This window comes from Ovis canadensis, chromosome 3 (genome assembly GCF_042477335.2).
Source record: "Ovis canadensis isolate MfBH-ARS-UI-01 breed Bighorn chromosome 3, ARS-UI_OviCan_v2, whole genome shotgun sequence".
Lineage (NCBI taxonomy): Eukaryota > Metazoa > Chordata > Mammalia > Artiodactyla > Bovidae > Ovis > Ovis canadensis.
Window position 1 is genome coordinate 1392444 of NC_091247.1, and position 15220 is coordinate 1407663.

At 60.1% G+C, this 15220-nt stretch overlaps 1 protein-coding gene across 2 annotated transcripts in view; it reads right to left on the bottom strand.

Annotated features, from left to right (window-relative positions):
- Window positions 1–423: 423 nt before the first annotated feature.
- The window catches only part of OLFM1 (olfactomedin 1), a 40342-nt gene continuing 25545 nt past the window's right edge, over window positions 424–15220 (bottom strand). For both annotated transcript variants that reach the window (XM_069579801.1, XM_069579800.1), the window contains exons 5-6: window positions 10081–10187; window positions 424–2118 (exon numbers count right to left, since the gene is read on the bottom strand). In XM_069579801.1, coding sequence (XP_069435902.1) covers window positions 1444–2118; window positions 10081–10187 — 782 coding nt within the window. In that variant the 3' untranslated portion in view covers window positions 424–1443. The remainder of the gene's footprint in view (window positions 2119–10080; window positions 10188–15220) is intronic.

Genomic DNA, 15220 nt, shown 5'->3' on the forward strand with positions numbered 1-15220 from the left:
GTCACTCGTCTCCTGGACCCCCCGTCCTCCTGGTGAGCCAACTGGCTGGAGCGGGCCTGGCTTCACCTTTGCCCGCTTCTCAGCAGGGTCTTTGCAGACGCCCCCTGCCACGTTGGAAGTGGGTGCTTGTCCCAAGTTTCTTCCCAAGGCAACTTGGAAAAGCCTGTCTGGATGGAGTGGGTGGGACTCCCAGTGGGGCTATCCTTGGACTGAGACTCACCCTAGGGGTAGGGACCTCCAGGGCAATTCTCGAATTCTGACTTTTGGGGAGCGCCGGATGCCGAGGGACCCCGTGGGCCTTGTGTCCCAACCACGCCCAAACCTCCTCCCCCAAGGGGGACGCTCATACTGGAACCTGGCCTCAAGGATCCGGAAGCCTTGGTCATTTTCAAAACCTTCCGAGATGACAAATGAAGCAAGAAGGTCTCCTGATACTTTTATTGTTCCTTAATCGGATAGCACAAAGTTTCCCTCTTTTTTACTTAAAAAATGCACTTTCCGCACACTGCTGCCCACAGGAGCACTTCTTTCCCTTTGGAAACCAGAGTTTCCCGAGAGGAGCCCTTCTCCGTGGTTACACTATCTACGGTAATTTAACGAGAAGAGGGTATTTCCTTTAATGATTATCAACCTTGATCATGTCTACTAGGGCGAACACTGATGTGTGTTTTTTTTTCTCTTGAGAAACAAAACCCATCCACTTATTAATCCAAACTACGGCACTGCACTTACAACACCCACGGCATCAACTAAAGAGATAGGTCACCACCTCAAGGGAGCAACAGACGGACACTGCACAATGGAGCTATGGGGTACGGGGTCCGGACGGCGGGGCCCTGCGCCTGTCCACGCACGCCGGTCGCCGCTCTGGGGCAGACGTGGGCCTACGGGCTTCTCGGAGTCTCGGCTCGGTTCATCTAAGACACAACACACGGTTGAGGACGGCGGTGGTGATGAGATGCAGCTACAGAGCCTACGTCGCCCCTCCGTCGCCGAGCACAGCCCGGGCGGGGGTGGGGGGGCGCTTCAATGAGACACGACACTCACGTCCATCGAGCTGACCACGATCTACGGCCAAGTCCATGCGATCCTAATTGTTCTTGGTGAGAGCTGGCCAACAGTCATCGCCTTATATCTTGAGTATATTGACCAGAAAGGGGGACCGGGTGGGGGGACAGGGGAGCCCCGGGGCTGTGGTTCCAGCCGTCAATAAGGGGAACGTCAATTCTGTCCACGGTGGGCGCCCTCCGGCTAGAGCTGCAGAAACGTGGGGGCAATGCCTCCCCGCCCCCTCCCTGCCCCCGAGACGCCGGAGTCCCCGTTGCTGATGAGTTTTCAGAACGAGCCTTGTTCGTCTCCCCCACGTCGCCTCGCAGCTGTCCCACAGGCGCTTCCGGGCGGGTGAGGGCGCGGGGCGGCGGCCCCCGGGGGCCGGGGCGGGGACTACAGCTCGTCGGAGCGGATGACGTGGAAAAGGGTGACGTTGTAGAGGACCTGGTGGCCGTTGTTCCAGGCGTACAGGGCGCGGTCCTTGGGGTTGTAGTCCAGCATGGAGATGTGGGAGTACTTGTTCTGGAAGGGGATGTCGATGTACTCGTAGGCGGAGGCGTTGGTCTGGTAGGCGTAGTGGACCTTGGTGCCGCCCGAGTAGCCGTTGGTGACGTAGAGCGTGCCGCAGATGATGAAGGCCTCGCCGGCGCTGCGCTTCGGGTAGCTGGTGTTCCAGGTCTGCAGCGCCTGCAGGGACACGGGGTCCAGCCTGCTGATGACGATGTTGCCGGCATTCTGGTTGGTGGCGTAGACGGCCCACAGCCCGTTCTCGTCCACCATGAGGTCGATGTCCGAGTGGCCGCCCCAGGCGTAGTGGTACATGTTGTTGTAGCCCGCGTAGTCCAGGCTGCGCGTCTTGAGGATGGTCTCCGTCTTCAGGTCGAAGCGGATGATGATGTGGCTCTGGAACTTGTTGAAGTAGACGGAGCCGTTGTAGACCACCTGCCCTGTGCCGGACCAGGGGTGCGGGAGGCGGTGGGACGTGAAGTTGTCCGTGGTCATGAAGTCCAGCATGGATCTGTACTCGCGGACGAAGCGGTTGTTGTGGTAGCCGTCCATGTACCAGACCTGCGGGGACAGCGGACCCGTCAGTGGTGCTGAAGGAGGGGGACCCCCCACCCCGGGAAGGCACCACCTCCCGGACTGGGGATCTGGAGACGTGGTGCCCAGGGAGAGAGCAGAGGAAATGAGGTCACGCCCCTCCTCCACACCCACGGGGTGCTTCTGCAGGGGCCACCTCCCCATCGGGAAGGGAGCGTCCAGTCTGGGGAAGGACACCATGTGCATGGACGTGGGACCCACAGCCTGGCTGCGGGCGTGGCCGGCAGGCGCCCTCTGCTGTTCCCGCCAGGTGGGTGGCGGCAGAACCCACTAGAGGTCCCAGAGAGCGTCCGTCTGGGTACCCCTGGGCTGTGGGCCATCTGACTGCTCCCTGCTCTCCCGGGCGAGGGTGCACAGCAGGTGGTCCGTCTCATCTGGGAAGGCTGGCCCCCATCAGCAGGGGACATCGCCCTCCACAGGACACTGGGTGGAGGGCACGGCCGCCTGGCCCACGTGAGGACGCGTGCCCACAGCGCCAGCCAGTCGGTGAGGCTGACCACTCTCGAGGTCACCAGGAAGGGGACACCGGGCGCCCTGGGGGCACGTGCGTCAGGCCTCTCCTTCCGTGCCAGCCTCACAGCGGGCCGGACTGACTCACCGGCCGGTGGGGGGACGTCATTAGTCTGGCAGAAGGGACGCTGTGTGTACAGTCACGCCCAGTCCCAGGCAAGCGCCTCTCCCTGAGGAACCCGGCTCCCCGGGCTCTGAGCGCAGTCCAACCACGGCAGCAAGCCCAGCGAGGCCCGAGTCAGGGGTACGGAGGAAGAGCCTCCCATGATCGCTTAAACGCCGGTTGACTCGAAAACTGTCTAGACTTTGTACAAAACGCTTTAGTCATTTTCAACCAATCTGGGAGCAAATTAGAAAGCGATGCAGTTAGTCAGAGGAAAATCTGCCAGGCTAATGCCATTCCCGGTGCATCTGTCTGGCAATAAGACAGCTGCTTTATCCGTCAAGGGCTCTGCTGGCTGCAGGAGAGATTAAGGATGTGGGAGCTTTCAGACGTGGTTTTACACATGCGTTAAAAATTTAAAAAAACAACCAAAAAATGCACCCTTGCTCCTGAGACACCCATTCAATGCTTAGAGACAGATGTGCTTTCTGTTTTTAACAAGATTAAAATAAACCAAGAGCTGGGTCTCATCTGAGGCTGTTCATTGCCTTTGGTCTGTAGGAGCAGCCCTCAGTGCTGTGGGTTAGAGGGGCGCAGGGCTGGGTGGGGTCCGTGCTGTGGGTTAGAGGGGGCGCGGGGCTGAGTGGGGGTCAGTGCTGTGGGCTGCGGGTTAGAGGGGGCGCGGGGCTGGGTGGGGGTCAGTGCTGTGGGCTGCGGGTTAGAGGGGGCGCAGGGCTGGATGCGGGTCAGTGCTGTGGGCTGCGGGTTAGAGGGGGCGCGGGGCTGGGTGGGGTCCGTGCTGTGGGTTAGAGGGGGCGCGGGGCTGGGTGGGGGTCAGTGCTGTGGGCTGCGGGTTAGAGGGGCACAGGGCTGGGTGGGGTCCGTGCTGTGGGTTAGAGGGGGCGTGGGGCTGGGTGGGGTCTGTGCTGTGGGTTAGAGGGGGCACGGGGCTGGGTGGGGGTCAGTGCTGTGGGCTGCGGGTTAGAGGGGCACGCGGGGCTGGGTGGGGTCCATGCTGTGGGTTAGAGGGGGTGCAGGGCTGGGTGGGGGGTCAGTGCTGTGGGCTGTGGGTTAGAGGGGCACACGGGGCTGGGTGGGGGTCAGGGAGGGGGCCAGAAGTGCACAGGTGATGGGTGGGCACTCCTCTCACACCGCGCCTCCTCTTGGTTGCCTCCCGGACAGGGAGCTCACTGCTTCTCTCAAGACTGAGCTTAAGCGACAGCCCCTCTGCACCCTCTCCTGAGCCCCCATCACAGCTCTTTGAATATGCTCCCTTCTCCGCTGCCCCCATGAGTGGTGCAGGACTTGGTTGGGTTCATGCGTCCCTGGACCTCCATCCTGTGGGCAGAGCTGGGTGAAGTCAGCATCCAAGTTTTAAGGACTTTTAAACTATAAAGAAAGCTGAGTGCCAAAGAATTGATGCTTTTGAGCTGTGGTGCTGGAGAAGACTCTTGAGAGTCCCTTGGACAGTCAGGATATCAAACCAGTCAATCCTAAAGGAGATCAGTCCTGGGTGTTCAATGGAAGGACTGGTGCTGAAGGTGAAACTCCAATACTTTGGCCACCTGATGGGAAGAACTGACTTGTTTGAAAAGACCCTGATGCTGGGAAAGATTGAGAGCGGAAGAAGGGGACGACAGAGGATGAGATGGTTGGATGGCATCACCGACTCAATGGACATGAGTCTGAGTGAACTCCGGCAGTTGGTGATGGACAGGGAGGCCTGGTGTGCTGCAGTCCATGGGGTCGCAAAGAGTCGGACATGACTGAGGACTGAACTGACTGAACGGCCCTTTCCTCCGATCAGCTGGCCCAGCACTGGGCGGAGGCAGTGGAGGGCGGGAGGGAAAGTGAGCACAGGCGCCAGACGTTTGCCAGCCAGCTCTCAGCCTGGAGGCCGAAGCCACTGTGAGCCCCTCTGTGCAGAAAGAGAAGCTCATCACAGCTCCCAAAGGCCCTGACGGCAGCCGGCGCCCCCCTCCAGTCCTCTGCGTTCACTGCGGTCTCACCTCAGACGCCTTGTCCTTCTCCACCCGTCCTGCGTCCCCGCCCGTCCCGCCCCCTCTGGGATGCTGCCCAGAACTGCTGAGGCCTGGAACCAGCATCCTCCACCTGGCTGTGGCCCCTGGGAGCTTTCACACCCGGAACAACCACACAGACCTTGGGGGTGGAGCCGGGCACGGGCTGGTTACAGCCTCCAGGTGATTCTAACATTTGGCAGGGTCCCCGAGACCACCCCTCCCAAACGCCCAGTATGGAGAGGCCCAGAGGGGAGGGCCTCACCCAGGGTCAGCGGTGAGTCCACCACACCCGCTGCCCGCCTTCGCTGGGCCACTTCCTCCCAGACCCCGGAGGCCACCCTCTGACGTGCCCATGCGACCCCACAAATCGGGTCCCATTTGCAGGCTCCGATGGGGGTAGACAGCGACCTTCCACCAGCTTGCTCCCGGGTATGACCACAGCGCCCGCAGGGTGAACCATCACCGCCCGGTAGGACGGCTCAGGCTGGCCTAGGGGCTGAGAGCCTCCAGTTCTCCGGGCACTGGCGACCTCAGGGCCACCCTCCACACAGGCAGAAGCTCCCTGTGCACGCTGTTCTGCGTGAAGGACAGCGGCGCCCGGGCTGAGGAGGCGAGAGCTGAGGGCACACGGGGGTGAGCAGCCAGGGCAACCCCAGGCAGGGGGCACCCACGGCGGGACTGCCAGCAGAAGAGAGGTCCTGGGCGAGTGGCGGGGGGAGCCCCTGCAGGTCTGAGGCCCTCGTGCCCCCGCCCAGAAGCACCCCCACCCACGAAGGCCTTCTCATCAGAAAAAACAAAGCAACCTGCGGGTTATTCCCTGCTAAAGACCACGCCTAGAGCAGAGATGCTACACCTAGAGTGGAGGTGGCGACCAGCCCACTTAAAAGACGCTTACTCCTCGGAAGGAAAGCTATGACCAACCTAGACAGCACAGTAAAAACCAGAGTCGTCACTTTGCCTGGGAAGGTCCGTCTAATCAAAGCTATGGCTTTTCCAGTAGTCATGTATGGATGTGAGAGTTGGGCCATAAAGAAAGCTGAACGCTGAATAATTGATGCTTTTGAACTGTAGTTCTAGAGAAGACTCTGGAGAGTGCCTTGGTTCTGCAAGGAGATCAAACCAATCCATCCTAAAGGAAATCAACATTGAGTATTCATTGGAAGGACTGATGCTGAAAGAGAAGCTCCAAATACTTTGGCCACCTGATGTGAAGAGCTGACTCACTGGAAAAGACTCTGATGCTGGGAAAGATTGAAGGTGGGAGGAGAAGGGGTTGACAGAGGACGCGATGGTTGGATGGCATCACCAGCTCAATGGACATGAATTTGAGCAAGCTCCAGGAGCTGGTGAAGGACAGGGAAGCCTGGCGTGCTGCAGTCCATGGGGTCACAAAGAGTCGGACACGACTGAGTGACCGAACAACAACTCTTTTAGTTTTGGTACTTAATTCCCATCAGACCAGTTGGTGTATAATTGTTTCGGTAATTAATGATAAGCAGAATATCTTTTGACATGTTAAACTGTTTTGAATTATTTCTACAACATTAACTTTTCAAGTAATTGTTTTGTTTCTGGATCTTAATTTTAAATATTTTGAGATCAAGAATGATGTCTATTTTCTTTCAGTTTCACTGATTGTGATTAACAAATTGACAACTTAAATATATTCCTAAAATAAATGTATAAAGGTAGTATTCAGATGGAAGGCAAGAGATCCCATGAAAAGTTTATAGGATGACTCTAACCTGTTTGCATTTTTCTTTACATTTAGAACCACAGAAAATAAAAGGTCATGAAACGTACTGCCTGTGACCATAGCTGAAAAAATAAAAAGTATACGGGCCGGTCACTGCTGAGAAAATGGCTGCTTCTGGGCTGGGTGGAGGACCGCGGGAGCCCGGCATCCGACTGGCGCTTAGCACACGTGCTAACCTGCTTCTAACAGCTCAGCACAAAGGCAGGGGGACAGGAAAGCCCCCTGAGGGCTCCTGGACAGGGGTCCCAAGGCAATTCCCCACCCCCACTGTTAGCCGCAGTCCCTCTTATCTCACCCCTGTGGCCTGCACTGAAGCTGACATTGATTTATTTTTTGGAGCGAGTTACTGGTCTCCTGTGTGTGTGTTTGTGTGTGTGTATGTGTGCGATCAAAATCAGACAGAGAAGGGAAAGATCAAAACACGACACAGCAGTGTCCTCCGGATCACTGGCCAGACCTGGGGACGCATCGCTGTGAGCTGTCGGCTGTGCTGAGCTTACGGCTTGAGGCAGGGCTGCCAACTGCCCAGGGTCACGGAGGGGCCCCAGCGCCACGGAGGGGCCCCAGCGCGCCCTGCCAGGAGCCGGTGCCCTCCCCAAGGAGCCGGCTCCCACCAAGGCCTCTTCCCACCTTCCCGCCTGCCCTCCGTCCATCACCAGGGCCCCCTTCCTGGAGGGTAATCAAACTCATCAAGCAGAAAAGAGATATCTAATTTCTAAAAGCCTCCCTCACCACACTGATGGCTTTGTGAACCGCTGTCTTCATGATAAGGAGGCTTCTAGGAGCCCGGATACTTGGTACCTGAGACAAGATAATTTGACAAGCGCTCACTACAAAAAAAAAGCCAACTTATGGGAAAAGATCTTGATTGCTGGGAAAGATTGAAGGCAGGAGAAGGGGACGACAGAGGATGAGACAGTTGGATGGCATCACTGACTCAATAGAATTGAATTTGAACAAACTCCGGGAGACAATGGAGGACAGAGAAGCCTGGCATGCTGCAGTCCATGGGGTCGAAAGAGTTGGACACAACTGAGCAACTGAACACCACCACACAAAATAAAACTGACATTGACCTGGGGACCAAGAGGAACAACACCTGTGGTGTCAGTTGGGGTAGAATCCTCCAGAGTGGGGTCCGTCCTCTGCAGCACCTAAGTCACTGGTTCTGGCTCACGGACCCTAACAGGTCTGCTGGGTCACAGGGGGTGTGTGACCCAGCAGGAGGTGGGGAGAGGGCATTGGAGGGGAGGGTGAGTTGGGAGACAGCCTGAACCTCAGAGGTCAATAAACGGTTAATAAAATCATTAACCAGCCTTTCCTGAGACCTTGGGCAGCTCACGTGAGGCTTCTGGCCCTGGTTTTCCCATCAGCCTAGGGGAGACAGACGATCTCTGGCTGGAGGGCAGCTGCAGGACTCAGCGAGGCCAGGCACGGGACCGCAGCTGAAGGCTGGGCACAGCCGTCGCCGCGTCCGGAAACCACTGCCTCCTCTCGTATTCCAACATGTGCTCGCGACGCGCTCTGCCGGCCCCTGGCACTCAGGGCCCGCCCTCGGGGTCCGCCGCCATCACCTTGTTTTCACGTCGGCATTGCTGATATTTCCACCCACGTCTGTGATAAGGGCACACTCCTAACCGAATTCAGAACCACGGCGGCATTTTCCGGGAGGCGGGGGAGGGGCAGAGGATGAAATTGAAGGATAGGGTAACATTCGGCCAATTAAATCGTTCACTGGTGATTGACTGGTAATTCATTGGCCAATTAAGCTGTTAGAAAACGTCCAAGCACCAGCTCCCTGTCACGACTCAGAAAATAAAATGAAAACGAGCATCGCCCCCAGAATCCCGACTCGGTGGCTTCCCAGGTTTGCAGGCTGTAGCCGGCCCCGCTCCCCAGAGCCCCGCGCCTTTGTCCCCAGGGATGAGGTGTGGGAAGGGGCTGCTGAGGAGGTGGTGGGGAAGGTGGAGGTTGTTGCATAAAGAAAATGCACAGGCCGCTAGGAAGCGGGAAATGGTCCCTCAGGCGTCTCCCCCAGAAGGAGGACTGTGCCAGAGGCACCGTGCAGATTCCGGACTGAAACAGAAGCCGTCGTGCCCTCTAAAGGGGGAGGGGCCGTACAGAATCCAAAGGGGCGGGGCCTGGGAGGTACAGCATCTAAAGGGGACGGGACCTGGGAGGTGCAGGGTCTAAAGGGGGCGGGGCCTGGGAGGAAGAGCAGCTGAAGGGGCGGGGCCGGGGAGGTGTAGCGTCTAAAGGGGCGGGGCCGGGGAGGTGTAGCGTCTAAAGGGGCGGGGCCGGCGAGGTGCAGCGTCTAAAGGGGCGGGGCCGGGGAGGTGCAGCATCTAAAGGGGCGGGGCCGGGGAGGTGCAGCGTCTAAAGGGGCGGGGCCAGGGAGGTACTGCGTCTAAAGGGGCAGGGCCGGGGAGGAGCAGCATCTAATAGGGGCGGGGCCAGGTAGGAGCAGCATCTAAAGGGGCGGGGCCTGGGAGGTAGAGCGTCTAAGGGGCGGGGCCGGGGAGGTGCAGGGTCTAAAGGGGGCGGGGCCGGGGAGATAGAGCATCTAAAGGGGGCGGGGCCGGGGAGGTGGAGCGTGTAAGGGGGCGGGGCCGGGGAGGTACAAAGATCAAGTCTCAAGATTTCTTCCCTTTAAAAATCCTCCAGACCAGGCTTAGAGGAGCTCACATTTCTAACCTCCTTTCTCAGTCTGCCTGTGAAGACTTGAGTTTTTTTTAAGTGCTTCTTTTCTAAACGTCTTGTAGGCAAGGGGCTAGATAAGAAAGGCCCCGGGCTGCTGGGTGGTTCACTCTGGGTGCCAGCGGTTAGGCTGGTGGGCCACCAAAGGACAGGGAAGCCACAGCGCCTCCCCTGCCCGGAGAACCAGAGCCCGGGACGTGCGGGAACTCCCCGCGGTGGAAGGCTCCCCCACGCTGCGGTTAGGGTCGCCGTCTGGGCTGAGCCAGCCCTCTGCTCCCCACACCCCGAAGGGACTCCAAACACAGAACTTGGCTGCCCCCTCCCCGCACCCCCGCATCCCCATCAAGACAAATGTGGCGCTTGCTCGACTCTCTCCTTTTATGAGGTTTTTACCCAGGGGGAACAGTCTAGAAAAGAAAGAGCAGGCTTTTTTCCTAAATCAAAAGAGGACATGAGTTTCTATCAGCCATGAAAGGAATGGCAAATGAAACACAAATGAGGAGTCATTAGAACAAGAAGGCCCAGCCACGCTCTTCTTGAGGGGAGCGGGGGCAGGGCTGAGACTGGGAGGTTTCAGCCCAGAGGGCTCCCTCGGCTCCCAGGGGCACGGCCGCACCTGGGGAGGGGGTCGCAGGCCTCCCCACCCCACACCATCCCTGCCACGGTCATCCTCACATAAGACCCGCCCTGCAGTCTTTGACTCGGGGTTAGCACAGGGCCCTCAGCAAGGGACCCAGGCCGCTCCCCCAAGCCCCCGGAACCCCCACCCCCTTACTAAGGAGCACCAAACTTCGTTCATCCACAGACTCCACAGACCCAGGCCAGACCGAGGAGTCACTTACCCTGTTATCACCTTCTGGGGCCAGGGGGTCGGTCATCCAGGAGCCAAACCTGGAGCCGGAGGTCTTGACGGTCACAGGGTCACTTATGCCGGTCAGCTTGCCACATGCTGGAAGAGAGGGCCCGGTGCAGCAGGGTGAGTGCCTCGCCCGACCACCACGCCGCCCTGCCCTCGGCTGTGACCAGGCGCGCTGGCCCTGCTCTTCCTGGGACAACCCCAGCCCCAAACGGCAGAGAGCAACTGAGGCCAGGGCGGGTGGGGAGAGGGGGGCGCAGCCCTCCAGGTCTTGGGCAGGGGTGGGATGCCAGAACTACACCTCTGGGGTGGGGGTGGGGGCTGGCCTTGCTCAGGCGCCGTCTTCTCCTCTGGGAGGTGGGGGCAGCAGCAGCTGCACCTCCCAAGGCTGTTGGAGAAAGTCTACCCGAGCCCGGGTGCCAAAAGGAAGGTGCCGGACGGTCAGAACCAGACCGGGAGAAGGCTGGCTGCTCCTTCCCGCTGGAGGGCCTGAGAGCTTCCCCACAGGGCGACGGCTCCTTACTGCCTGGAGGAGGCGCCCGGCGTCAGGGGGCTGGAGTGTGAAGACATGGCACACGGGGGTGACTGCGCCCTGGGCATGCCCTCAGCGCCCTCCTGTCACACAGATGGAGGCTGGAGGCTGACCACCCGGCTGGGATGTCCTTGGGGTCACCCTGCCGCTCGGGCAGGGCTGAGCTGAAAGCCCGCACTCCTAGGCATCCAGCAGAAATCCCCCTCCTGCCACCTGGACGCCAACCTGCGCACATGGCCCTGAAGTCTTCAGGAAAAAGTGAACTCAGCTGGCCTCACAAGGACAGAAGGTTCCTGAGCCACCGAAGCCCAGGGGCCCCTGGGCGCAGGCACGCGGGGTCCTTGTCATCTGCAATGACCTCCTTTTCCTCCAGGCCTGGCCTGCATGAGGCCCACTCTGCTACACTGCCGCTGCATCAGCAGACGCACAGGTCAGTCTGCCAAGCTCGCGTGTTTTCAGAAGATCGCCTGTGACTTAACCCGGGGGACTGTGGTGTAGCCGGGGGTCGTCCCACCAGGCGAGGTGGGCCCAGCCTCGGGAGCTGGTCCCAGGGGGAGGCCCACACCCACCGCTGCAGTGTCTGGGGGGCCTCCCACTTTCTCCTTAAAATAAAGTGGGGTGAGTACATCCATAAACATCACTGAACCAGACTGGAGAGATGGGCCCCCCCACCGCCAACATCCCGTCTCGGTGTCCTGACAGCTTGCATCCGGGCACTGCAGAGGCTCTGGGCAGGGATCAGGGGCCGACTGCAAGCAGAAGAAACGCAGCTTTACCCCCAAATTCCGTCAAGTCACGCGGCCCCGTTCCCCAGGCTGCTGCCTCTGGCCCAGATTTGAGAAAGAAACTCAACTATTTTTACTTGTCCATCTCTTCCCAGGATCTATTTTGCCTGTTCCCCTTTCAGGAGTAATTCTGAATTTGCCTTTTTAAATACTGTCCCCTCAGGGCCCTGGCCCTCGCTGGCCTCACAGGGAGATGAGTCTGCAGACAGGCCGAGGTCACTGCAGAGAGCAAGTCGGCCCAGCCCTATCCACACCCCCATCTGTGGAGGACAGACGGACGTTACATCCAGTTTAGCCTGCATCTACAGCGCCCAGAAGTGAGGAGAAAGTAAGTGGGTCCTTGGAAGTCTCGAGAGAGAGTGTGCTCTTCCCTGAGAGCCGCAAAGGTCTGGAGTCCTCCCCACTGCTGAGCCGGGACAGTGGTCCCATCGGCCCCTGGAAGGAGAAGTCTCAAGGCACCATGACCAACCCCAGGGCACCACGGTTCTGCCCCAGGGGGACGCCCGCTGGCACTCATCACAGCACGCCTCCCAGCGAGATGTCCCTCTCAACAGTGCTCTGCCCCACCTTCGTTGGCCACACCCGGCCTGGGACACGCTCCCCCAAAGGAGCGCACTCCCCGGAAGGGGACAGACTCCCCCGAAGGGGACGAACAGCCATCCTCTACAGCACAGAGGGTGAGCACGGCGGGTGGACCCCCAGCACAGCCCGTTGCTGGCCCAGTTCTTGGCTCCCCTGCGGCTGTGCCGGGGCCGAGCCCCCAGCGGGACAGCCAGACCAGCCCCCTTCTTCCCTGGCCACCTACACTGATGCCGCTGCAGGGCCCGCCTCCTTCTGGACCGTACCCACCCTTCCTCCCAACCCAGGTGGGGCCCGCACACCCCTGGACGTAGACCTGGGCATCTGGGTCTCACCGGCCCGAGAGGACACCCCGGGCTGCCCGTCCCCCACAAGGCTCAGCCTGGAGCTGTCCGAACTGAGTGGATGAATGACTGAGCCGCCTCTCGGGAGCCGAGAGGGATAACTGCGCGCCTGCCAGAGCCCCTCCTCCCCCGGCAGAGGGGCCATAAAGGTGGGCCACTTCTGAGTGCGCCCTTCTTATCTGTCAGGAGGACACCCTCCTCAGAGGCGGGCGTGGGATGAGCCCAGGAACCAGCCGTCATGAGTCATGTGCCAGGGAAGGCCGTGGGCACAGGCTCACACTGAGATGGCGGCCCAGTCCAGGCGGGGCTGCCCTGGGCGGTCCCGCTGGTCTGGCCCCCCCGTGGCTGCAGAGAGGGGGAGCTAGCGGTGGGGGCGTCCGCGGCAGCGCAAGCCCTGCCCCACCCTGGGCGAGGTCTCCTCTGGCCCCTCGGAGGGAGCCTTACAGTCACAGGGAGGGATGGGCGGAGCAGGGCCCCGCCGGCCAGGGGGCCCGCTTGCCCAGCTCCTGATTACAGGCTGGCTCTGCTCTCCTCCGGGGCTGCAGGCCGCCTGCCCTGCTTGAGTCACGGAGTTATTTTTGGTTCTCCATCCAGACTGGTTCTGCCAAGACCTGGGGAACTGACAGGATCTAAAAAAGCCCCACGGCAGAGCCGCGAGGCCGAGTCTTGGCACATTCAGTTCACGGAAGTGTCCCTCACCTGTCAGGAGCGTTCGGGCTTCGGGCAGGGGGTGGGGGTTGGGAAGGGGGCAGGCTTGGAAAGCCAGGCAGGGTCAGCAGCTGCATCTCAGAGGAGGCTGGTGCAGGGGCACAGCACCCACAGCTGGGGCCCCTGAGAGCCAGGACGGTCTCAGGGGGCGGGGGGTGCCTGACCCCAGCAGCCCCTCTGCTGAAACCCTCGGGCGCCCGCTCGTCCTAGAAGGACGTCACTTCTGAACATGCGCGTGGTCTCCAAGGGGCGCCTGAGCAGGCCCAAGGTGCCGTGCCCACCCAGGAATCGGGCCAGAGGCCAGACTGAGGGGCTGATGGCCGAGCGGCAGGCGGACAGGTCCCCAGACGGCCCATCGGGTCCGTCTCCCCCAGCCCCAGCTTTTATCCCGTGCAGACTGGGAAGAGTGGAGCTGGCAGAGCTGGCCACGCTGAGCCCTCAGACAGACAGGTCCCTGCGGACAGACCACCTGGGCGGGGCCGCCTCCCTGCACATGAGCCCCGAGGGGCCGCCTGTCTCTCCTCCGCACCCAGCAGGGCTGGAGTGCCGGGAGACCTCTCACCACGGGAATCCGGAGCTCCCCCGGAAGGAACCCAGTCGGGGGGGGGGGGGACACTGGCCTGCATGGACCCCACTGAGGTCACTGCCCTGAGCAGCGCTTGAACTTGGGTTCCCTCATCCTCGCCGTTCTAGTCAGTCCCCTGCACAGTGAGACACCCTGAACTCCCCTCTCAGAGCTGCATGTAAATCCTCATGTGCTCATTTACCCACTGTCCCTGGCTCTGTCCAGGCCCCTGGGGAGGAGGTAAGGGCCCCTCTCTCCGTCTCCTTGACCTTTGACTCAGGACGGATGGTCTGACTGGGGGCAGCCCTGAAATTAGCTAGCTCCTCTTATTTTGGGCTTCCCAGGTGGTGCTAGTGGTAAAGAGCCCGCCTGCCGATTCAGGAGATGTAAGAAACTCAGGTTCGATCCCTGGGTCGGGAAGATTCCCTGGAGAAGGGCATGGCAGCCAACTCCAGTATTCTTGCCTGGAGAGTCCCCATGGGCAGAGGAGCCTGGCGGGCCACAGCCCAAGGGGTCACAGACAGTTGGACGCGACTGAGAGCGCCCACGCGTACCTCTCATCTTACAGACGGGAAAATCCTGGCGCTGACGGGACACGGGGCAGTGGCGCTCTGTGCTGGGTCTCGAGTCTCTGGCTGCAGCTGGTTTAGCCGCTGTGGTGTCTGACTGCAGGCCGTCTGGGGCTGGGGCGGCGGTGGGGGGGTGGGTATGCTTGGGTGGGTGAAAGCTTGGGGGCAGGGCTGAACCAAATGACTCCTGAGAGACGCCGAGCCCAGGGTCCAGTTCCCGAAATCAGAGTTTCAGATTCAAGTTCTGGCTGGGCCATTAGGACACAATCCCATTGAGAGAAGGATTTAAAAATGGAAACAGAAAACCAATGGGACCAGCAGCCCTTGTTTTTTTTTTTTTTCCTCCCCTGTACATGTTCTGGGCTCAGAAATTGTCAGCAACACTGATGTGGAAAGGAGAGACCTAATTAAGAGGACTTTGGGAAACTGCAGGGAGACCCTCATCCCCAGCCTCACAGCACGAGGGTCACCGAGATGCTCTTCACTAGAGCAAGAGGCTTGCAGGCAGAATGAGACCCGGGGCCAAAGGGCGAGGTGGAGGGGGGCAGGGTGTGGGGTGGGCAGGGGGCCGGGGGAGAACTGCTGGCCCCTGCCTGAGACGCTGTGTCTCCAGGAGTCCTGCCCACCCAAGATGGCACTGTGTGGGCAGCTGGCTTACTTGTGCTATGCTCATAGCTACCTCCCAGCAAGGCAAACAGCCTGCTAAGAGGGCACCTACTTGTACCTAAAATAAAGACTAAATGAAGTGGCCACAGGATAGTAGCTGGGGTTTAAGCCGCCGAGCTTGAGTGAAGGCTAGGGTGAGGGCGAGGCTGCAGCTGAACCTACAGCCTGTGGTCTGCCCTCCGCCTGCCTCCCTGCCGGCCATCTGTCTCATACTCTCTCTACCTGCCGACCACACTATCCCTTACGACCTCCTCACCTGCCCTCGTGTGCTTCCACCATCTCCTCTGTGCCGGGCTCGCTGCACAATCCGTGACGTGAACTCACACAGCGACCCCAGGGCACAGGGACTCCTCTGCCTTCGTTGTATAGATGGAGGGG